Here is a 25988-nt window from a genome sequence, read left to right on the forward strand (position 1 = left end):
TTGTCCGAACATCTCCCCACTCAGCTCTATCCAGTGCCTCAAACAGACCTTCTAGGTGAGGCAGAGTTTCATAAACACCTTGTCTTACCTAATTGACTGCACTCGGTGCACACTGTGGCCTTCTTTATTTCCTTCCCCCTCTCTTCCTAGTGGTTCTCTCACCTATCTGTATTTCCATCTCTCTCACCTTCACCTTCTCCAGCCACGTTCTTTTTATTCCCCCCCCCCCCCCCCCGATATACATTATATCTCACCTTCCCACTTAGTCTGAATAAAGGGCCCAGACACCAAACATTGACAGACCCACTAAGTCCCAAGATTCCAGCACCTTCAGATTTTGTTTCTTTATGCTTTCCATCATGTTGGCTATCAGCCTGAATGTTAAGTGACTTTGTCTCAAGATAATGAAGCCATCTTGCATTTATATGCTGTGGAAAATTTTCTCTAAACTACATAGCCAAAGGAAGATTTATATGCTGACTAAAAATCTCTCTCTTTGGTCAAGCTTGAGGAATATTAGAAGAGTTTTCTGTGGAGATGAAGACCCAGGAATTAAGCCAAGGTTTTGCTGAGGGAAGTGGGATATGTGCAAGAGGACACAGAACAACACAAGTGAATTTTAAAATGGAACCTAGTCAATGACTGCTGGTGAACATTGAAGAAACAGTTGAATGGAATTTGGTGCATGAATATAGGAAGCAAAGCCTTGGAATGAGATATGAGCTCACCAAGAATATACAACTCTGAAATTAACATTTCTTTACACCACTGACAAAGTGGGCAGGCTCACTCTTATTTTAATCAGTTCTTGAAGGAAACAGCAGAAAGTGGATTTCCGAGGCTGCATCCACAATGCCTGAAAAAAGACAGATGTTCATGATGCTACTCAACCTCTCACGCAGACAGCTGGGCTGCAGCTGTCTCACAGCTAGGTTGTTGACTCTTCCAAAATCTTCTCAAATCCATGCAGCTATCCTTCTATCTTCTGGAAGTAAAATACAAAAGTCCGCAGACATCGTGGTTAAACTAAAAATACAACGTTGGAGAATCTGAGCAGGTCAAACAGTGTCCTTTATATAGCAAAAAGATAAAAATACATAACTGACGTTTTGGGCTTGAGCTCCTGAATTTCTCCAGCATTGTTTTTACTCCCTCTACTTTCTTTTTTATTAAAACATACAGTTTAACACCTCAAATTGTTTCCAATTGTTTCATTCGGTGCAAAATAATTCACTCTTCGGCTCCTCCATTGCACTTTTATTTAGGATTTGAAATTTGACAGTATTCCACACATCAACCTAAGAGAAAAAAAGGTACCAACCACATGGCTTGGTCTTTAATTCACAGTCGAAGAACTACCCCTTCAGTCATTTCGTTACTTTTACAATTAAGTACTGTCATGACTCTCAGGTTTTGTTTCAGTGAAAATAACTTCATTTTCCTTTGTGTGCTTTAGATTTTGGAGTTTCAAGTTATAGAATCATCCTAATTATTCTTCTTCTTATCCTATTTAATAAGGCAACTATTGCCTTAATTCAAATGATTCCTTATCAAAAATCTATTACTTTTGAAATCTGAAGCCATCATCAAGGATCTAATTGAATACAGCATTCTTCCTGCCAAACAGCAATAATTTCAACACAAAGCTTCAGCTGCCTTTTCTGAGTCCATGCTCATCAATTGATATATTAGATGTATCCAATGTTCGCCTACAAAATGTCAAAGTAATTGTTGATGCTTTCTCAACACCCAATAACAATGCTAAGGACAGAAAAATTACTCAATTACTATTATTAGACAAAAGCAATTTTATTTTAAGGCACTTCTAAATCTTTGAGGGTATCTCTTTCTAATATGTACTGTCATTTCTCAGAACTTTGGAAGTTAAAATTCCAGTAAGTTCAAGTAATCAGATTCAGTAGTACAATTTACCTCTAACTACCACTACTGAAAATTTGATATGCTAAAGCAAAAGGCAAATGAGAGATTAATCACCCTGCTGTCTGTTTCATCTGGATTATGACCCATCACTTTAATCAAAATAGATCATTCTGTTGATTTTATCTAAACTGTTCCAACACTAATGAAAATTTTCCAGTCAGGTGAAAGGTTGCAGGCATGAAACATTCTCTTCACATGCTGATTGACCTGTTGAGTATTTCCAATATTTCCAGGTTTCCAGTATTTTCATGCATTTTAGTTTTCCATATTTTTAAATACCTTTATTTTCTCATCCTCAGCTTCATTGAAAATCAACTTGCATTTATATGGTGCATTTTGTATCATAACGTATCCCAAGGGCTGAATTAGTGCATCCATCTGAAAGGCTGTGGGACTGGAGGAGGTGGCAGATATATGGAAAGGCAGAGCCACAGAGAGAATTTCAGAATGAGTCTTGAGAATTTAAGGTGCACGAAGAAGAGTTTTTGTTTATGAAGAAAAGTCAGTGCACATTTTCCATTTTGCAACTGTTGACAACCATTTATCTCTTGAGATTTCAGAAAATCCATTCTATCAAACAATACACTACAGACAACACTGTAGTCATAGAACATAGGAACAGGCCTTTCAGCCCACAATGCATCTCCCTTTTACTTGCATGTTTATGTTTCTATCTGAAAGCCTTTTAAAGATCACTATCGAATTTGCTTCTACCACTATCCATATCTGCAGATTTCAGGCACTGTTTCAAAAAAAAAACCTCCTCTCCACATTTCTTTTAAAACTTTCCCCACTTATTTTAAATGCATGTCTTTCTAGTATTTGCCATTTTAACTCTGCGACAAAAGATTCTGACTGGCTATCTCATCTCTGTTAAACTTCTGTCACCCCTCAGCCTTCAATACTCCAGAGAAAGCAACTCCACATTTTCTTCATATCCTTCCTCTAATGGGGTAACTATAAGTGCGCAGAAAAATCCAAGTAAGGATTAACCACAATTTTATTTTGGCTGCATGATGACTTCCTTACTCTGAGTGTATTGACTAATAAAGGTTAGCATGCTATAGTCCCTCTTTACCACCCTAACTACTTATGTGGTCACTTTCAGGGAGCTTTGGTCTTGGATCCTCATCTTTCTCTTTACCTCAATGCTGTTAAGGGCCCTGCCATTAACTGCCTGCTTTTCCCTTACATTTAACCACCAAAATGCAATAATCCACACTTGCTCAGATTAAATTACACCTGCATTTCTCTGTAACTGATCTATATCCTGATGTATTCTGCGATAATTCTATAATCTGAAACTCAACTCCACCAATCTTTATCAGCTGCAACTTACTAGGTCATGAATCCATATTTTCTTTAAAAAAATTAGATGCAGCATGGAAACAGGCCCTTCTGGTCCTCACTTGAGCTGCCCAATTACACCCAATTAACTTACAATCTCATCCAATTTTAAGGGTGGGAGAAAACCATACCACCCAGAGGAAACCCATGCAGACATGGGGAGAATGTATAAAATCCTAACCGACAGTGCCGGATTCAAACCTGGGTCGCTGGCGCTGTAATCTTGGAGTTGCAATAACTGCTACGCTAACCATACCACCCTTCCAACCAGGACCTTTACATACATTACAAACAACAAGGTCCAAGCACCAATCTCAGGAGAACTTTACAGGTCAAGTAATTTCAGCCAGAATAACACACTTCCACCACTACTCTCTGTCTTCAATGTGTCACACTCCCCAGCAGCAATTGGGAGGCACACAAACAAATGGGCTTTAACACAAAATTTATTAACAAACTAACAATAATAGAATTAACCCAAAAAACTTAACACCCGAACAATAGCCTTAATGGTAACTCTATATAAACAGCAATTATACAGAATATGAGGAAAAAACCCACACCATTACAGTCCAGGCTGAAAGGCCCCACCCAAAAAAATCACCAAAATTCCCAAAACAAACCGCCCCCCCCCCACCGTCAGTCACATCAAGTCTGTCAGTCACATCAAGTCTGTCAGTCAAGAAGGAACAGCTCACGGATCTGGTCTCCAGGCTTGGGATTATTTATTTCTTTGCCCACTGGTCTTTGAAGTTTGAGGTTGTATCCAGTTGACTGGTCCCTATAGACTTTCAACCCTGTCAGGGGAACACGAGACTGGTTTGAGTTTTGAAAGTGGCTACAACCACCTTTACTTTTTTCATCCATGGAATTTCAATTTGACCTCCTGGTCACCACATGGGGTTCACGCCTCCAAGCCTTCTTTGGAGTTAACAAGTGAACTCCTGTCACACCAAGTCCTCCTCTTGAAAGGGAACGTGTGAGGCACTGGTCAGACCCACACACACTCTGGGTATCAGAATTCCCCAAACTGCTGTCAGGACAACAGTGCTGACACCTGTGGCAAAGTAGCTCAGTTTTCCCTTTTCCATTGAAACTACTGGGTGAGCACACTGACACATAGCTCCAGACGGTGCTAGCACCTATGAACAAAACAACTCAGAGTGTGGATTGCACAAGCTGCTGGGTGAGCACGCACAGTCAGACTGTCTGCAGTCCAATCCACCAACTAACCTCTTCAAAACCAGCGCGCTGGGCTTTTTAAACCGCACAGCACGTACCCCCAACTCTCCCCATTGGTGGAGAGAGGTTAACAGTCGCAGGCTCGCTCTCCTGAGATCCCCCTAGATTTCCAGCACGTGGTTCCTTGCTTTGACAGCTGCCAAAGTCCCCTAGTGGTAGCCCAGTGCTATTACAGCTCCTAGCAGCTGTCAAATCCCCCATAGAAGGTTCAGTCCTGTCCTCCGTCAAAAATAAAATTGTCCAAGGTCCATAACAAATGGGCCAGCCAATTCAAAATTCAAACTGTTATTTCACCATGCATTCCATGCATCTTTACCTTCTTGAGCAGCCTACCATGAGAGACATTATCAATACCTTATGAAGGTTCCTGCAGACAACATCGACTGCCTTACCTTTATCAACCCCCTTTGTAACCGCCTCAAAAAAATTGGTTATACAGGGTACACAATCCTTTATCCGGAACCCTTGGGGGAGGGACTTTATTGACCTTAATGCTCTTCATTCTGGATCTCAAAAGCATCTCCCTCTTATTCAAATCTCGCCGGGGTCGCCAGTGCAAATGATGAACGAGAAAGTGATCAGATGTAGTTGAGCTAAAGTTCGGTAAAAGTCATTTTCTCAGTAACACGCAGCTTTTGAAAACCCCGTACGTTCCAAATGATGTCATCGCATTGTGATGCCATCATGTCACTCAGAACCTCCCAAGCCAGTTCGATGAAGCTTCCGGTGAGCTGCTACGCTAGCTCATTATCATTCCCCACACTGCTCTAACTATCCTCCATGTCTTACAGTTCCCATTTGTATCCTGGGATGGTTTCAAGATGGGCAGACAAAACCTGTTTATGATCAACAAAGGTCATTCATGTCACTCACCATCAGAGAAGAAAAATTATTATCACAATGGGGTAACATTTGCACTTTGTAACTTAGTTACTTGGTCAACGAATGAGATTGCATTCTTTTACATAGTACCTTGATGAAGGGCTCAAGCCCGAAATATAAAGTACATGATTTTCTTCAGCATTGTGTTTTTACTTCAACCACAGTGTCTGCAGACTTTCCTGTTTTACTTCTTCCTTTTCATGGTGTTGGTTACCATGGTTGTGCTAATTTAAATAAGCTTTGTTGCCAAGTTTGTGACCTTTTCGATAACTGTGTAGTATAAAGTTAACTGTGATTAGAGAACATAATGTGCTATATCAAGTTCTTCATGTTCAACAGAAACCTGATAATGAAATGGAACATTGGATCAGTTTTAATATTTATTTTAAAGAATATACTAGCTACAATTTTGTATATAAGCCAAAGAATTTTTTTAAATTATATTTATAATATTAAAAGTAGGTAACTTCAGACACAAAGTGAGGCTATAAGATCACAACTATTTTGTGGAAACAGAAATCAAACCAAAATATAGTTATAAAAGGGGCCATACTAGCAATGGCTTCCATATATGTAAAGAATACAGTAAATTACAGAAACATCAAGCAGAATAAATGCAGGTTAAAGTAAAGAGAATACAGTAGAAGTCTGAAAATCTGGACTACTCATGGATTGAGTTGGTCCAGGTTTTCAGATTTTCTGGATTCTTGGGCAAGTACATTTAAAGTTAAAATGCAAGGAGGAATAAAGAAGAAACGAACAGGTAAAATTTGACTGTTTAGCAAATACAACCAGCTTCATTTATCAAAATGAGCAGTTTTAAATTCAAAAATCCTGATTCTCAGGTGGTCCGGATATCTAGTATCCAGTTTTTTGAACTTCTACTGTACTGATATTTGGCACAAAGCATTTTCTGAATGGTAACATCTCACATCAAGGTCATTCTCTACTTAGTTGGTAACATTTGTCATCTCCGAGTTAAAAGGCTTCAGGTTTAAGTTCTATCTTTAAGACTTCAGCACAGAAATTTGGGCTGACATTCCATGTACCACCAAGAAGAGCTCTGCTGTTGGAGGTTCTGTCTTTAAATTCCATATGGAACTGAATCTCGGTTTCTCATGTAGAAATAAAAGAACAGCATTGTTGTGAAGAGGAGCCATATATTTAACCAACGTCACAAAAATAAATTAGTCATTATAAGTTGTTATTAAATTGTTTGCTCTATTTGTATTTCAATAATGGCTACACTTTAAAATGACTTGATTGGCTATTAGCTGCATTGGAATATGTAGAAAAGGATGAAAAAATCTTTCATCGGAAAGACAACCACCTCTGAAGTAAGCCTAGATTGTGCACAAATCTTTGAGTTCAACTGAATAACAAATATGACAGATGAATAAAGGTTTAGTTTCATTAAGTTGGACACCACAAGAATTAGTGTTTGCTTAGACCTTGGCTCAATGACTTGGAAGAACACAAGCATAAAGCATTCAGGCATGCTAAAACTAAAAACCTGGATGGGAAAGCAAGAAGAGGATACAGACACTAGGCTCATGTTATCTCGACTTTAGAAATGACTTACTTATTGAAATGTATGCAATACTTAAAAGGCTTGAAAGGGAAAGATGTTGGCTTTTCTCTGGCATAAGAACTTAGAAAAAAGAACATTGTTTCAGAAAAAGAAATTAAGCTCTTAGGATTGAGATGAAAAGGACTTTGCTCAAAAGATTGCAAATCATTTCAATTCAACACCCAATGGACTGCTCAAGTGTTGAAACTATTCCAAATGGAGACCAATGCTTTTCTGAATAATTGGAATCAAGGGGCATGGAAAAGTGTAAATAAATGAAGCTGAGTTCATCCATTCTCTCTAATAAGACAATTTCTGTCCTGATTTTCAGATTAAAAAACGTACAAGTGTCTCGTATTGAATCTGTTTTACTCTTCACAAATGCCGCCATACTCATTGAGTATTTTCAGCATTTTCTATTGTAAACTAGCCAATAGTATTTATTGTTAGCCAGACTGAATGAAAAAATAATGATGCCAATCCCATAATGAGTATTGGAGTAACTTTGGCCTACAACTCTGGTCTCCATCCGATAGAGCATATAAAGGCACAAGAGTAGGTTCAAAAATTATTAAGTTAGAAGCCAAGAGATAGCCTTGAAGACTTTAAAATTAAAAGGTCTGCTGGTGAGAAGAGCAAACACAGAAGCCATCAGTATTAAATAGTCACCAAGAAACCAGATAAGGAATTAAAAACATGTCCTTTACCAGATGAGAATTTCTAATGATGCCATAGAAAATCAAACACAAGAAGGGAGGCAAGATAATGGGTGGAATGGAATATAAATGCAGCATGAAGTGTTTTGGTCTAATAATCTGTATTGTACATTCTATATAATTTGAAATGCAAAATCCATAGAAAAAGATCCAAATAGAGGATGTATCACCAAGTTCTATAAAACCTCTCATTAGATTAAGCCAAACAAATAAGTAAATATCGTGAGTATACAACGTGCAGAACAACTATTTAATCATAGGTGTTTAATATTTATGCAAAGTATCATGTGCAGCTGAGAGTAAAACAGACAGGTATATTTATTCAGAACAATATAGTTGTTAACTACAATGCAAACAATGCTGTACGAGGTTGTATCTTTGACGACAAAAACTTTTCTGAAAATGGTAATTTCTTATGAAAAGATTAAACCTGTTGTGCAATAGACAGCAAGAACTCTAGAGGATAGATACCGAGGTGATCTCTAACCTGATATATTCTGTACAAGAAGTAGTATGAATTTAAACTAAAGCTAATATTTGACATTCATGCAAATACTAGTCTTGATGTACGTCAAACAAAAGTTGACAGAAAATGACTTGCATTACAATTTCCATAACTTTTTAAATTAGTAGTTTTCAGTCAAATTCATCTCATAGTTTAAACGTCACTCATTCCACTGGCCGGCCCACGATTTTTTGCACTGCAGATGTTGCAGAACTGTTTAAAAAAAATGAGATGTTAATTTGTACTGCTCTCACAAAGAAGAAGCTGATTTTTAAAAAAAATTAGGTGCTTGGGCTAGAAACAGCAATGAAATTTGTAATCTTTAATAACCTTTAACTTTTTCTGGTCTCTGTGACATATTTGAGTTGATGAGAGGATTAAAGTGAAATGGTTTGCCTATATACTGCCCAAAATAGTATACCTTAGCTTATTATTTGCCAGTATTAGTATTAAAAACAGCCCCACAGTTCAGCCATTCAGAATAGAAAAAAGGATTAGAGAGATCTATGACAAAGACTTTGCGATAAAATTGTGGATTTTTTTTGGAACATTACAAACACTTTCCTCGGTACATCCCGAATGCCATCAAGTTTAAAAAAAAATCATTCACAGACGTGGACGTTGCTGACCTAAAGTGTCCCAAAAACAGATTCAGTTAAGATGTAGGATGATACTTGACATACTTCATAGTGTGCATACTTTCTCCATGACTAAGGAAAATCACCTCATGCTAAAAACAAGGCATCCTTTCCATTGAACACAAAATATCACAAGCAGAGAGAAAAACCTGCTGAAATAACTTCATTAAAATTAACATTTTTTCCTGGGGCTTTTGAGTACTTATTTTTAGTACTTTTTGGAACATAAATTCTGAGAAGAATTCAGTCATTTTCTTTATCCAATTCCATATCCCCTCTGTCAGCTATTTTCCCTACTCCTCTGTAATTTATTGCCAAAACAATCATGCCTGAGTCTGGTTACATCCAGAATTGATTGTTTCAATTTCAAGACACTCTGGCTGCCACCCCTCTTCCATCTGGCTGAAACTCTCCAAACCTCTGCTGCCTGAATCTTAATGCACCAAGTCCTGCTCACCCAGTTTATGGTCACTGACCTGCACTGGCTCATGGTATAGCAATATGGTTTAAAACTAACATTGCTGAAGGAAATGGTTTCCTGGCCTCCTATCTCCTCTGGTCCTAGAACCCTCAGAGATTTGACACAATAACCTTTTGCACATTTTCAATGTTCTTCAGCTGAACATTTGTCACCATTCATACTCTCAACTCTAGAATTCTCTTCCCTTTCTCTTTATACTTCTGTATTCCTTTAAGAAACTCCTTAAAACTCATTCTTTGGTTTAGCATTTGATCATTTGTCCCAAAAATCTCCTGATTCGAGGTCATGTATATTAAGAGATGTTATATATAAATAAAAAATGTTCAGTCAACTGATAAGGAAGTTAAAGATGCTGCTAATTTGCTATAGTTGGTTTCCCACCTCCATCCAAAAGTAATTTCACCCTCATAGGTTTTATAGTAAGAACTTCTATTTTCCTCTTTCTGGAAGTGACATTACAAATTTCCATTTTCCACTTTTGACAGTTCTAAAGGTGGAGCACTATATTTAATAATACTGAAGAGGCAAGATAAATCTTTCCGTGCTATAGTAGATGTTTTCTCTACATGCAACTGAAAGCAGAAGCAGACCTAAATCTTCAGAAACAAACAAGAGATCTTTTGAAAAGATGAAGGTCGACTGTCAGCTTAAAATGGGTTCTGGAAAGGCAGATAAGTGGTAAGTCAGGAGCCTATATTGTACATCATTCATAACCAGCAAGATAATACAATGCAAACAAATTATCAAGACAAGTTAAACAAAACTTAACATAGTTAAAACTTTAGGGCAATTGGATAAAGTAAAAAAAAAATTCTGCTCTATTCTGAATATGCCTTACATGAAGTTGGAGAAGAAACTGGAAATCACTATTATCAGTTGCAACTTGGAATAATAGATTATAGGATCATAATTCTGTAAATAAAAATAAAATTCCAACAAATGACATTGCCTTTATAAGTCTATATGAATGGTTATAGTATATATCGTACCATGCCAGGAGAAGGAAGACAATCCTTATGAAAGATGTGCCTGCAGTGGAAGACCACCACACTGAATGTTTTTGCAGCATCTAAAATGAAGAAACACAAAATATTCATTCATTAATTCTGTCTGGTAAAATACCCAACTCCCAAGAAAAGTAAAGTCGAAGGTCGCAGAAGGTGTTCCAATCTGCCAGGGTGGAGGTGCTTGGGTAATCCACTATCAATCAAGCTTGGTGATCAGAGCAGCTGAATAAATAGGCCAAATTTTACAAACCTAATTAATGTCTAATCACCTTCCAATCATTGCATTTTTCTGGAAAAATCATTCTGCTTTCATTGAGAAGTTCATGTTTTCTTTATACTTTGTTATATAGTCAGGATAATATGAACTATTTTGTAACTGCAAAAGAATACACCCTTCTCATTGTCGTAGCTGTGGGGCATTTGTATATCGATATGAGTGTGTGTGAACAGTTTCTTGAGATGGTGGAAGGCATCAGTAAGTAGTCTTTTCTGTTGCTTGAATCTTTCATCTCTAAGTTATTTAAGAAGCCTCCAAGTAACTCCAGAGACATAACACACTTTAAACTTTCTAAGTTCATTTACTCAGTCCACTGCACAAAGGAACACAGTTTTCCCCAACTCACTGCTTTTAACAGTATTTCAAATAACTGATCTGAAAATTAAAATGTTTAACAATATAAAATGAGTTGATGGAGAAACCAAAACACTCTTACAACAATGAAAGATGTCTAACCTTTTTTTCCCCCAAAAGGAAAATTGAGCTGGACATTCAAAAGTTAGATCAGAGTTTATTGAGCAATTCCCATTGTTCAGTTATAAACCCATTGAGTGTCCAGAGTAACTAATACAAAAGAACACCTCTACCAGGCAATAGGATCCTAAATCAGTTCAGCTAATTGAAGATGGCAACTGATTTTGTTGCAGGCCATCTGGGAATTTTGCCCACCTGGAATCCTGGAACAATTTTAACTCAGTGGAATAATGGGGTATCTAATGAGAGAAGTGCACAAAATGGAAATTTCCAAACAAAGTCAGTAAGATAACGTGAAGCTTTGATCTTGATATACAATAGGAATAAAAGAACGTTCAAGAATGGACAATAAGAAGGAGGTTCACAAAGACAGTTAAAATATTTTATATACCACTGACACAAGGATTATTATCCCACAGACAAGTCAAATTTCAGACTTTAAATATACTTTTAGATACATTGATGCTGATTTGCAGTGACTCATGGTGCTCTTGGTCCACAATTCCAGACATGCACAGGTACGACTCGCGTAATTTATAAGAGATCCGTTCAGCCTGTGCACAGCTGAGAGTGGAACTGGTGTAAAACTCAGTTCTCCGATAATGCTCGTAGTGATGAATTACCCACCACTCAGTGAAGAGATGTTGCCTGTGATTGTGTGGGATGCCTGAGGCAAATGCAGCAACTGCTCAACCCTGAGATTTGGGGCTCACGCTGCACCTTGACAAGGTGCTGGGGAAGAGGGCAGATTCCACATAACAGAAGAGGATAAGACAAACCATAGGATATAGCTGGTCTGTGAACATGCAACGTGGCTGTTGCTGGTCCCCAGTAATGGGCAACCTCTGAATGATGAACTACCATACTGCTCACCATGGCCAACTCTGCATTAGCCTTCCAGAGACAGTCTCCCCATATTGAGACTGGTGATGAATCTTTGCTGGATTTATTCCTAACACCTAATTTGTTTGCAGACAGATGCAGGGAGGTTCCCACTAGTTTCCGGTAAAGCAGTGCTGTCTGCCACACATCTCTCTATATTGATACTTCTCAGCACCAATTCTATTAGCACACTTATACCTGGGAAGGCATCCACAAGGGTTCCTGTGTAAATATTAACTTTAAGTGAAAATTCCATTGATTCACAGGACTAGAATTACAAAAAGAAGATGCTGGAGAAACTCAGCAAGTTGAGCAACATCTGTGGGGGAGCAAAAGGAATTGTTGATATTTAAGGTTGAAATCCTTCAAGTCTGATCATGGAGAGGGGAGATAGCCAGTAGGATTTCATCAGACTTGATGTAGGGTATCGGTCCAAAATGTCAACAAGTCCTCCTTCCTCCCTCGATGCTCCTCAACATACTGAGTTCTCCAGCATATTGTCTTTCGCTCTGCATTCCAGCATCTGCAGATGCTTGTGATTTACAGGGCAGATTCTCTTCACTCAATAGGTAAAACAGTTAAATAATCTTCACTAAAAGTGACATTGTGAATATAGACATTGAGAAAAGAAAGCGGATTGGAAATGCATTTACATAGAGGTCCTCAGAATAAACTGAATTGCTGGACACATGTCTTCCTAATGCAGAAAGGAGAGCTCTAATTTGCATGCAAGCCAGAAAGAGAATACAATAAAGAACCACATGCAACAGAGACTTAACAAGCTTACTTCTCACAATTCCCCTTTCTCACCCTTTCAACAGCTTAAAGGTCACTTACCTGCAGGCAAAATGGGAGAATGGCATGACCCACAAATATTCTCTTCTGCAAGAAAATAATGATTACTGTACACTCTACTGCAGAATCATTTCCACCACTTAATTAACCCAACAGTTATTTACAGAACCATAAAATAAGATCATCTGAAAGAATTCTGATTAATTGCTTGCACTGCATCTTCTCCACATAGCTTTCACATTTCTACTTTTTAACTTTTCCCCCATTAAATTCTATTTGAAAGTTATGACTGAAGCTTTTTGCGCAAGTATTTCAGATTACAAGAACTGACTGCATTAAAAAAAATTCTGCCATCTCTTTTGTCAATGTCTTCAAGCCCACAGTGCCTGGCTAGTGGATTTCCATCTTGGACTCTTAATCTCCTCTTGAAAAACAACATCTCCAGCTTTTCCAGTGGCTCCACAAAAGTGAAATCCCTTATTCCTAGCATAACTTTCATTAATTTCCTCATCACCTCTATGCTTTTCAGATACTTCCCAAAATGTCAGGCAGAGAATTAGGCAGCGTATTAGTTGAGACCATTCAATGATCTTGAAGTGTATCGTGACTGTCTTGTACTCAGCACCAAACTATTTATCCTGCACTTAAAAAATCCTTCAAATTTTTTCTGCCCCTTGAAAGACTTGCGTGCACAATCCCTGGTGATCTTCTGCACATTTCCTCACTCTATCTCATGAGAAAATAATATTGAGGAACCAGTTATACCAAGAAATGATATGCATGACATCAAAAAAGATCTTTTGACCCTACTCCTTCATTTCTTTGAAGGGGTAACAGAAAGTGCAAAATAGATGGTTTATTTGAGTTTCAACAGAAAATATTAAAAAATTTAAAAACTGCTTATGCCAGAAATTAAAAAAAAAAGACAATGTCAGATGCACTGAGCAGCATCATCATTTGGGCAAAAGGTTTTAGACCTGAAATGTTATGTTTCCTCTTCCTCAGATGCTGTCTGACCTGAATGTTTCCAGTATTTATTTAGTTCCAACAAGAGATGACTGAATAAACTCAGGCCCTGCTGTAGGCAACCACACAGCAGAAAGGTTTGCTGTTGGCCTCAAGACAAGGGGAATACATTACCCTTGCTATGGGAGAAGAAGGGAATTGAGATCCCTCATCTCTGGTACTCATAATTTAAGAACTGCATAAACAGTTTAATATTTGGAAGCAGAAGGGCAATTTCTGATTCTGATTACTGGAACAAATAATTAATAGAATAAATTGCAAACTATTATCTTAATAAATAAAATGGGTGTATTATGTGCAAATTATTTGAGAGGTGACTGAGCACATCCTGAGATTGACAGGTCATCTATCACTTGGTAAATACATAACAATGAAAATAGGTTAATGAGAGCAGTTAAATGCAAACTAAATGTGGGTTTATTTCTAGAGGGATATAGTCAATAAATAGAACATACCAAGTGTCTTGTGCACAATTCTGGTACAAAAATAAGGCATCGGAGAGAGGGTGCGTTTAAACATTTACAAGCAAATTACTGGAAATTCTTGAATATCCACTGCAATGGAGGTATGAGTCCAAAGATATGGTTATAGATACATGAGAATCAGCGGTGAGCCAAACAACTGTATTAGTTTGATGGCTACAATGTAAGCAGAGCCAAACTCTTAAGTAACAGTGAGAGTTTGTTTAAAGGTAATATAGGTTCAAGCACCTACAATGTTTGGAGAGGTCAATGAAAAGTGGGTGGAGGAAGCTATAGGGTTTACAGCATTACAAACAATAATGTCTTTTGAATCTTCAAATTAGTCTACCTAAATCTGACACAGTTCTTCAGTTGCCAGAAGACACAACATTCATCAAAAATGAGGAAGAAATTACATGGAAATGGATCCATCACCTTAGAATACCATCCACTGGGCAGATGTGCCCTTGATCAACTACCTGAGTTTATGAAGTTCTAGAAGCTGATCACTGACAAGATACCCAGCAAAACTGGAATTCCAACAGAGTGAGAGGAAGCAGCAGATCCAAGAGCAAACCGAGTTCCACAATACCTTGATCAGATTCCAGAAATTTAATTTAAATTTAAAAGCGTTAAGAGTTAAGGAATGATGTATTGCAGAATCTGATTCTTCAGTGTGAACTGTTTCAACTGTCTCTCACTGGAGGACTGTCTGTATTTTTATAGGTGACTGAAGATTATAAGTCTTTGTCAGTGGTTATTCAGTGTGGAGAAACATTAATTCCAAGAGGAACAATTCTCTGAATAACCCTGAAATACTCAATGTTAACAGCATTCAATAGTCGGTGTAATTTTGATTATAAGCTCAATGCTATACTCGAAGTCCAGCAACCTGTGATGGAGAAATGTACACAGAAGATTGCTTACCATCAACACGAACAGCTCTCATCTGGGTTTTATGCATTTTTTTCAGCAATGCCAAGCAGTCAGTAACAATGATCTTTTTACAACCCTCACGTAGTAGAATCTGCAATCAAATATTGACAAAATTGAAACAAGTTCTCTCTTCTCCAAAAAACTCAACTTGTTTAAAGTACCACCAAGATAGGATGTATTCAGTGAGGGAACAAAGAGAGAGTTTGTATTTAGGACTGTGTTCTACAAATAAAAATCTCATCACCTCAGCAGAAGGTGTCTTTAAACTGATCAATTGCATTTGGAAAGTTATAAACAAATGCTGTATCTAGTTTACAAAAGGCAGAGCTTCAAAATGATATTCAACCAATTTCAGAGTTTCTGGTGATAATTATAGAATATTGTTGACAGTTCAGAGAGAAAATACCATGATCTTAATTCTGTACTGGGAAAGTTTTAAATAGACATGCCAGCAGCCTATTTTAACATCTCACTTGAGACAACTGGGAATCCACCGAAATGAGTTTTTGTGCCATTTGCTTTCCAAGTAAATGTCAGTAACTTTTATAACTTAAAGTTTAGGTGTTATTACTGTACTGGCTGAAAGAAAATCAAGAACCCTGTGAATATTTGTCAGTGTGAAAGTTGTCTCTTTATTACAAATCTGCAAGAACGATAGCAATTATTCTCATATAGCTGAGTTTCAATCATTAGTGGCTTAAAAACACCCATATTTTCTAATTCTATGAACAGCCAGCATTGCCTGTGAGATATGATAGGTTAGGGCAAGAATTTAATCAATTAGGTCACACTATTGAAAAGCAAATGGCCTGAAAAGTTTGCATTGATTCTCTCTCCATAAGGGCTGCTTAATGCTCAAAATAACTGATATTTGATGCTTTCATTTCAAAACTGCAACACTTGTAGTGTTTTGTTTTTTGCTTAACTGAAGTCCCAATGTATAGTTTGTAATTTGCAGCCATTTTGTTTTTGCAAAAATGGAGATTGTTCACAGACAAAATCTGGGAATATCCCTGGGATCAGTTCTTGCCCTTCAGTTACTTTACTGCTTAATGAGCTGGAGGGTGGGGGGGACAGAGATAAGTTATCTAAGTTTGTCCGATGAATGAAAATAGATGAAGTCTGCAATGGGATGCACATTACTTGAGCAATTGGATGAATGGAATTTAATGTGGGGAGGTGCAAGGTTTATTGGAGATTGTAATGCTGAAGTCTTACTAAAATGCAATAGACCGAATTGTCCAGTACTGTTCTCACACCTGCCAGCCCCTCTTCTATTCAAAGTTTTCATGGTACACCTAAAGACTTCTAATAATAATACAATTCCAATTATCCAAATTCCTTATTTATCCAAATTTTAAATTTTTTTTAGATAAATGAGGATATTCAATTCAGAACTCATTTATCCAAAAATTTTTCGGAGTCGAACTGACCATGTCCTTCAAATAGGTTTTCAGTTGGTGATATGCAAACATTGTACCATGAGTTATACCATATTTGTCCTTCATTTGTTCAAAAGATAATAATTTATTTCCCGAAAAACAATTTTCTACTCTTTTGATCCCTTTTCTCTCCCATTCTCTAAAGGAAAGGCTATCTATTGTGAAAGGGATTAGTCGATTTTGCGTCAATATTAATTTTGGTAGTTGATAACTTGTTTTATTCCTTTCTACGTGAATCTTCTTCCAAATGTTGAGCAGATGGTGCAGTACTGGTGAATTCCTGTTGCACCAGCTTTTCATCCCGCTTATATAGTATATGTTTAGGTACCTTCTCCCCTATTTTATCTAGCTCTAATCTGGTTTTTCCCTTGTTTGATAAAAATCTGATAGATATCTTAATTGTGCTGCACAGAGAAGTCCTACCGCGGACCTCCACCACCTAAAATGACAGAAGGAGAAGAAGACGAAATGAACTGACCCAGTATGTAAAAGTAGATGACACAAATTTCTTGTTTATTTTCATTGTGTGATGACATTGTTTAATGGGTTTAATGTATCATATATGTTGAACGTTGAGTGGGTGGGGAGGGGGGGTGAAGGAGGGAGGGAAAGGAGGGGGGGAAAAGGGGAGAAAATGACACTGTGCATATTCAAGAGGGAAATGTTTGTGTGTATTTTGGTCAGTATGAAATTAGAATGATGAATGTCCTCATTTAAGGTAATTCCCTCCACTCTCTCCATTTCTTCTTTAGCTTCCCCTATTGATTTTTCTCCCCAACTCTCCCTTTCAAACTGTGTGCCACTGTTTCTTAGCCACAAGCAGTCAGAAGAATCTCTTGTCCTGCATCATCAAGGAGAGTGGCCTCTTGGGCAGGAGCAGGACCCTGGGCTCAGTGACGTTCCCTCCCTGACACAGCAGAGCTCCTGACACTGACTCCAAACCCTCCCCTTGGCCTACTACCCACATGAGTGTGCGGTAGGCCTGGGGGAGGATTCGGAGTCGGGACTTGGATGTCGGGACTCAAAAGCTCCAGTGACTGGGGAGAGAGGAGCCCACTGACTCGCCAGTGAATGTTCCACTGGCTCAGGAAACCTATCCAGGGATCAACAGCAGCGGTGGGAACATGTTGGGGATCGGCTGCTGCAGTTGGGAGGTCTTAGTGATCAGCGGCAGTGCTGAGATATGTCAGGGATCAGCCGCAGCCAGCATTTTTTTTTGTGAGAATTAAACATTATTTTAATGCTTGAAAGGCATTGTTGTTTTTTAAGCATCGATACAAGTGATTTTCTGTTGCTACTGGGATGTTTAAAAAAAAAGACCAGTTATCCAAAATAATTGTTTATCCAACATAGGCTAGGTACCGACCATTTCAGTTCATCGGAGTTGTACTGTAAAAACACCTGAAGTCCCATGAGACATAGTGAAATGCATGACTTAGTTACTTTACACATCTATTAAAGGTGATGGTTATATTGAAAAAAATGATCACTACAACCAATTGATTTATTTAAGTCAAAAAACATAATAAATAGGAGCAGAAGTAGGCCATTCAGCCCGCTCCACCAATCAATGTGATCATGGCTGATCTGATGATTGGCTCATCTCCATTTACCTGCTTTTCCCCCATATCCCTTAATTCCCTTACTATGTAGAAATCTGTCCAACTTTATCTTAAATATACAGATATTTACTGAGGTCACCTCCACTGTTTAAAAGGGCAGTGAATTTCACAGATTCACCATCCTCTGGGAAAAGCAGTTTTTCCTCATCTCTGTCCTAAATTTATAACCCTGAATCTTGACACTATGTCCCCTCATTCTGCTCTCCCCTACCAATGTAAACAACTTAACTTCCTCTTATCTATGCCTTTCATAATTTTATGTTTCTATAAGATTCCCTCTAATTAAAAAAAAATTCCAGCGAGTACAGTCCCAGACGACTCCATTTCTCCTCCTAGGGCAACCCTTTCATCTCCAGAATCAACCTGGTGAATCTCCTTTGCACCACCTCCAAAGCAAGTACTGGTACATCCTTCCTCAAGTCAGGAGACCAGAACTGCACACAGTACTCCAGATGTGGTCTCACCAAGACTTTGTTCAGTTGGAGCATAACTACCCTGCTCTTAAATTCCATCCCTCTAGCAATGAAGGCCAACATTCCATTTGCTTTCTTGATAGCTTACTGCATCTGCAAACCAACCTTTGGCAATTCATGCACAAGCACTCTCAAGTCCTTCTGCATGTCAGTATGCTGCAGTCGCTTTCCATTTAAATAATATACTGATCTTGCATATTTCCTTCCAAAGTAGATAATCTCATATTTCCCAATATTGTACTCCATTTGCCAGACCCTTTCCCACTCACTTAACCTACAGTATCTATATTTCCCTGCAGACTCTCAGAATCCACTACATAATTTACATTTCCACTCAATTTAGTGTCATCAGTAAATTAAGATATGCTACACTCTGTCCCCTCTTCCAGATCATTTATGTATTGTGACAGAGTATTTAGAGGTGGTTTGGGAGGAATTGTTAGAGTAGCTTGCACACACACATTTTAAAACACAGAATATTTGCAGGACTTTGCAGAATGTTTTTTGCAGGAATATACTTTTGTTGAGCACTGTGAAAAATCCCTTTGAAAGACCTCCACTGTTCCTCAACCATCCCTCCATATAACCTGCATTCCCAGTCTACCATGGCTAACTCATCCCTCATCCCCTTGTAGTTTTTCCCTTGTTTAGGCTTAACATACTTGTTTTAGACCTATCTATTATTATCTTTCATTTGTATGATTAATCTCAATCATACTGTGATCACTCTAAGAGGATCACTAATTGCACAGGACCAGATCCAAGATAGCATGTTCCCTTGTAGGTTCAGTAACATGCTTTTCAAGACTTGCCTCGACGAACCTGATTCACCCAATCTACGTGCATGTAAAAGTCCCCCATGATAACTGCTGTTCCATTCTTGCATGCCTCTGATATTTCTTAGTTTTTTGCCTGTGCCACTGTAATGTTATTATTGGGTGACGTGTAGACAACTCCCACTAATGATTTTTTTTTTCCCTTTACTATTCGTAATCTCTACTCAAATGGATTTAACATTTTGCTCATTAGATTTTACATCATCTCTCACTATTGTCCTCAACTGTGAGTGCTACCTCACTTCCCTTACCTACTTATTATCCTTCCTTATTGCCTGATATCCTTGGATATTTAATTCCCAGCCTTCTCCACCCTGCAATCACGTTTCTGTCATGGCCACTAAATCATACCACTTTTACTGATTTGTGCCTCAAGTTCACTGAATGTTTCGAATACTATGGGTATTCAGATAAAATGCCCTTATACCCATTGTGTTTTTAAAATCTGATAATCTTTGCCTCTTTTGCACTTGACTTTTTATCCCCTCTACTCTGCTTTTTTCTTTTTTAACTTTTGCTTTGACTTTTTCAACACTCTTCTCTTTTACTTTGTCCATCCCTCTCCAATCTGTTGAATCCATCTCCTCCCCCCAACCCCCACCCCACTGCTATTTAGTTTAAAGCCCCGTGGTCTTGATTCACGAGTTTGCCTGACTCCTCTGCCATAACGGCTAGGACATTTCATTCTTTTTTATTGATCCTCTGACAACTTTCAAACAGAAAACATAATTTTTTTCTTTTTTTCCTCCAATACTGACCTGCAAGTTATAATCCTGAAGAATCTTCACGAGTGAATCTCGCAGGTTAGGGATTTCCATACCTTCCTTAATTCGGTGGATCAAGAGAATTGGATCCACATGGGTTCCAATGTTATTCAACAATCCAGTAATGAAGGCTGGATGGACAGTATAAAAGGTAGATTGTCATCAGGTAGTTTAGGTCTAATGGACAATAGTTACTTGACAAATACAGAGCAACAGTAAATCATTGCGTCACCCAAACCCACAACTTTGGCAGCTATTGATTTAAAAGTGATAAATTATCCTTCAAGAACAATTTTGAAAAGTAAAATGTGCTACTGTCATACTTTCTCCATTAGTAGCTCAAACAACAATAGTCATCAACTAACACGTGGAAACAAGGACAGAGATCCAAGGAAGCTTTAAATGTCGAGTAGATTCAGATTCTGTTTTATAGTTTTTAAATGACCTGACTGCAAATGGGAGATAACGTTTTTAAAAAGAGCAGATTACAGATCTTAAAATATCATGTTTTAATCCACACAATGTAAAGTCAAACATTAATTGATCCCAATACTTAAAACAACTATATCAGGATCAATTAAGAAATGCTTTATACATATTAAACACTGACCAACCAAGTCTTTGTATGATATCAGGAAAGTGAAGGCATCTAAATAATTAGTGAATAAATACAGTAACTTGAATCAAAGAACACTCCCACAATCTCTCAGCAGAGTCGAGTCAGCATGATATAATAGTTATAATCTTTATTATATGCCACAGATATAATAAAGGATTTTCAAAATGAGATCTTTCTTTTAAAATCATTTTTATTGAGTTTTATCAGAAAAACAAACAAAAAAAGCAGTAAATCAATTGCAAAGAAACCTTTGCAGATTTACAAATAATAACATATGGTACAATAGCAATACTACTTAATTCTCAATCCAATAAAGGGGAAAAATGAAAAGAAAAAAGAAAAAAATTCCAACCCGCAGCAATCAAGGTTAAAATTCATTTTGTGTGTAGTGTTAAATCCGAACAAGTGGCCTCAGGGGATCCAAACTCGCCCAGTGACATTCATCATTGCACCTAATTAGTCAAATAATGGAAGTGAGCTATAAATGGGCCTCAAGTCTTATCAAAAGAAATCTTGATTTTTGTGAAATTATTCCTAATTTTCTCCAGATTTAAAAAGGACATAATATCTAATAATCATTGTGTAGGTGGGAACTCAAATTTCAATTTAACAGAATTGCTCTTCTTGCTAATAAAGTCTTTGATTAGAAAATAAAATAATATTTATATCTTTAGAAAAACCAAATAGTGCAATTACAGGACATGGACCTAAAGTGATCCTAGGTATGGTTGAAAAAGTTCTAAAAATGTTGTTCCAATATTTTCAAGGAAGGTAGGGATGCATTGGCCAATTACAATTTTCTAAATAAATTATAGATAATAAAGCAAATTTGATTTGCTAACTTGGCCATGTCACTGCAGAGATTGTGACATCTCTGTTCTCCACTTCCCTTCAGTGGTTCAGACCACACTGCATCTCACACACACCAAATACCATATCTCATTCATATAATGCACACACGCATATACCACATGGGTGTAGTATTTTAAATCATGACTGACAAAATCAATTTGCATTTAAATGGGACGTGAGACAAAGCACATACCAGTATCTGCCACAGTTAATTTCCAGCAATTAACACCCATTCAATTTTCCCCAGAGGTGTCAATTGCCCATTATATAGATGATATCCTGCTGCAGCACATTAATAAGCTTTTTGGAAATCACTAAAATAGATTGAAGACCAAGAAAGGCTTCAGAGATAAGCAGGATGTTAATCTCCTCCCTCAGGGATGGTTCTGGGCAATTAACATCGATAAGGTGCAGTGCCCGAGCCCGAATGTCCTGTTTATATGAATACCGTGATATTCAGAACATTTCTCTTGCCCGCTATAAATTGCGCCCACTCTTTCATTGCTACTATTATATTCTCATGCTTGCTATAACTTCCCACACTCACTATAAATTGCCGGCGCATCTTTCCCACAGCTGCTTTCAAATATGCGCGTTCTTTCAATACCATACCCACTATAAATTTCCAGTTTGACTTTCCCATACCCACGATTAATTGTGCACATTCTTTCAACATGTAAAAATATTCTTGTATAGCACGCACATGCATATAACACGCCGGTGTGGGGGGGGGGGGGGCCTGGTTTGTAAAATATGCATATAATGTCCTGGAAATTTCAGGGCAGGTTCCTTTGAATTCAGCTTTGAGTGCCAACTTTGTCACTGACTGAAATTCTCTTTCTTTTTAAAATATTTTAATTGATTTGGTAAAGAGAAATATTATATGTTATATATTGTCTACATATTAGTTACATACTTTTATATAATGCAAGACAGAATATGAACCATAAGTGATTTATATATTGTCTTGTACACAATGCTCGAATGAAAAGTAAAAACCCTTATGAAAACTTCACCTCATATTCTAATATTACGACTTTCATTGTTAGTTATCTAATTGGGCTAATCTCTTCTACTTATAAAGGAAAATAGCCAAAAAAAAAGAAAAAGCAGAACCCCCCCCCCCCATTCTAATCCTTACCCTCCCATCACCAGACATCGGACGGGAAACTCCCAGAGCACCCAATCTATGTATTCAAATTATGATAGTAGTCCATAGGGGCCCATATCTTGTCAAATTCAATCTTGATCTCTTTAATGCTATATCTAATTTTCTCAAAACGGAAGAAAGACATAATGTCCTGTAATATTGCATACGAGTTGGTGGTAACCTATCTTTCCATTTCATCAAAATGGTTCATCTGGCTATCAATTAAGTAAAAACTACTTTTTTTTTTAAGTTCAAAGAAATATTCTCTTGAGAATAACCAAACAAAGCAATAAAAGGACATGGTTCCAATTTAATCCTAAGAATCTCTGATAAAGTTTGGAAGAATTATTCTAAAATTATTTTAGTTTTGGACATTCCCAAAAGACATGAATCAGAGAGGCCTCAAAGATTTTACATTTATCACATAGTGGTTAACAATAGATTGAAAACGAGCTATCTTAACTTTGGACATATGTAAAGGGTGTGTGGCTATGCAAAGGACCTAGAAAAATGTGTTTGATTGAGGTTTCCATGGTTAAAACTCTGAAATTAAGAATTTTTTTTTAAATGAACAAATGGATAAAACAACTACTGAGAAACCAAGGCAGCTGAGAACAAAAAATGAAGAAGTTTCTATGCAACTAGAAACATTGAGCAAAAGCCGAAAGGGAGGGGTGCAAAAGTGGTCTCAGGACTGGCGGACCCCGGTAGAGCTGGGGAGTCGGGACAAAAACTAACTATTATTCAGAAGAAGGTCGAAAACTTGAGCAACCAATTTGTTGGCATTGAAAATGTAATGAGAGACATGACTGAAATTAAAGACGTCGTTGAAGACTTAATGGAAAGAATGACCCAAGCAGAAACAGATTTGGTCAAAACACAAGATAAGCTAAAAGCTTTAAGAAAGATGCAAAGCAATGGGAGTCAGACAAACAAGATTAACTACATGGAGTATTTTAGCAGACTAAATAACGTCTGAATTATTGGATTGAAAGGAATTGAGAGAAGAGATCCAGTGAACTTCTTTGAAACATGGATCCCATGAGTGTTGGGAGAAAACAAATTCAGAGATAAACTGCATAATAAAAATGCTCACTGGACCCTTGGACCTAAGAGAGCTGGCAATCAGTGACCATGACCAGTCCTGGTAAGACTTTTGAGCTACCGGGAATGGGAGACAATTCTGGGAGGAGCAAATGAATACTCTAAGCAAAATAATGGTCCACCCGAGATTGACCATGAAAAAGTGCTATTTTTTTTTATATAAGATTTTAGTCCTACTTTGATTAACCAAAGAAAGAGGTTTGACAATGTAAAAAGACAATCGCCTTCCAAAAACTTGAAATATTTGATGATATACCCTGCGACTCTGAGGAGTACCAGAAGGTAATCAAGTATTTTTCAAGTCTAAGAATGAGGTGGAAAACTTCCTGTGAGGTTTATGAAAAGGCTAAGGGTGCCAAAGAAGAGGACTGAGAAGAATGTTTACAATGGGACGAAGTAAAATTTGTATTTTTATTAACCATCTTGTTTTTATTGTTGAAAAAATAAATTTTATTGAAATGTTCACGGAGAGCTCAGAAAAGAGAGAAAACTCGGGAAAAGTAGTCGCATGGTGGAGAATCTGTTCTGGGGGGGGGGGCGGGTTATGGCACCCAGAGAGGAGTATGTATAAAAGGTGGTGCTAAAGGGAGGGGTTCTTCTTCCTTGAGAAATTCCGTGGGCTTTTAGGGTTTCCTGTTTACGTCACCTCAGGACAGGGACATTGTATGTGTTTTTTTAAAGGGGAAATATCACTCCATTTTTTTAAATAATATAAAAGGTTTTAGTGTTAAACAATATTTGTTTAAAAAATCAATATGGATAGAATGTTTAAATTTATTAGTCTTAATGTTAATGGGATAAACGGGTAGGTGAAGAGAAGGCAGATATAGTCTTTCCACAAAAAATGTATCTCACCAAATCAGAACATGCTAAATTATAAAAGAGGATGGGAGGGACAAGTAATATCGTCTTCATCCAGCTCAAAAGCAAGAGGAGTAGCGATTCTAATTAATAAAAATATACCAATAATAATAGAAGAGACAGTGACTGACCAAATCAAAAGATATGTAATGGCACATAGTAACTTTTTTTTGCAGAATCATGGAAGTTTATGGATCCCTATGCACCAAATTATGATGATGATGAAGCCTTTATGAAAGATTAAAAAAAAATAACAGCAGAGGAAAGACAAAATTTCTGTCTTGATCCAATACTGGATAAATCAGCCAGAACAGTAACAAAAATGGCACTATCATTTATAAAGGATTTTAATTTGATCGATATATAGAGGAAGTTTAACCCTGTAGAAAGAGACTACTCATTCTACTCAAGGTTACACAATTCACATACAAGGATTGATTTGTTCTTAATGTTTGCCTGGTTAAAAAGCAAGGTGGTAAAAATGAAATATTTATGAGACTTCCATCTGATCATTCACCATTAACTTTAACAAATGCAATAATGGACAAACAAGAAAATGTATACAGAAGGCGTTTCAATGCCACACTGTTGAAAAGGAAGGACTTTTGTGAGTTTATTAAGACACAGAGAGAACTATTTTATGAAACCAATCCTTCGTCTCATGATAATAGTGTTTTAATATGGGATACAGTTAATGCTTATCGAAGAGGACAAATTATTTCCTGTGCAAAAAATCTTGAGAGAGTATGTTACAGATCTTGATGGTCCAGAGAAAGATATAGCAAAATTGGAAAAAGAATACCAGAGATACCATAGACTGTTAGAGATTAAAAATATTGAAATATAACACATTACAAACATATAGAATGGAAAAAATATATTAAAAACTAAACAAAAATATTATGAATTAGGAGAATGGGTGCACAAAGGTTTATCTTTTGGAGTTGAAGGCAGAGGAGTCATCTGGAATGATAAATGCAATAAAAAGAGAGGCTGATATTATAACATATAATCAAAAAGAAATAAATAAATTTTAGACAATATTATATGAAACTATATAAATCAGAACTATTAGGAGATGAAAA

At 37.2% G+C, this 25988-nt stretch overlaps 1 protein-coding gene across 7 annotated transcripts in view; it reads right to left on the reverse strand.

Moving 5' to 3' along the window:
- Window positions 1-7947: 7947 nt before the first annotated feature.
- Window positions 7948-25988, reverse strand: part of vps41 (VPS41 subunit of HOPS complex) — a 191659-nt gene continuing 173618 nt past the window's right edge. For all 7 annotated transcript variants that reach the window (XM_069920645.1, XM_069920646.1, XM_069920644.1 and 4 more), the window contains 5 exons: window positions 20312-20448; window positions 15172-15271; window positions 12800-12844; window positions 10312-10391; window positions 7948-8416 (listed from right to left, as the gene is read on the reverse strand). In XM_069920645.1, coding sequence (XP_069776746.1) covers window positions 8357-8416; window positions 10312-10391; window positions 12800-12844; window positions 15172-15271; window positions 20312-20448 — 422 coding nt within the window. In that variant the 3' untranslated portion in view covers window positions 7948-8356. The remainder of the gene's footprint in view (window positions 8417-10311; window positions 10392-12799; window positions 12845-15171; window positions 15272-20311; window positions 20449-25988) is intronic.

Source organism: Narcine bancroftii, chromosome 2 (genome assembly GCF_036971445.1).
Source record: "Narcine bancroftii isolate sNarBan1 chromosome 2, sNarBan1.hap1, whole genome shotgun sequence".
NCBI classification, from domain to species: domain Eukaryota; kingdom Metazoa; phylum Chordata; class Chondrichthyes; order Torpediniformes; family Narcinidae; genus Narcine; species Narcine bancroftii.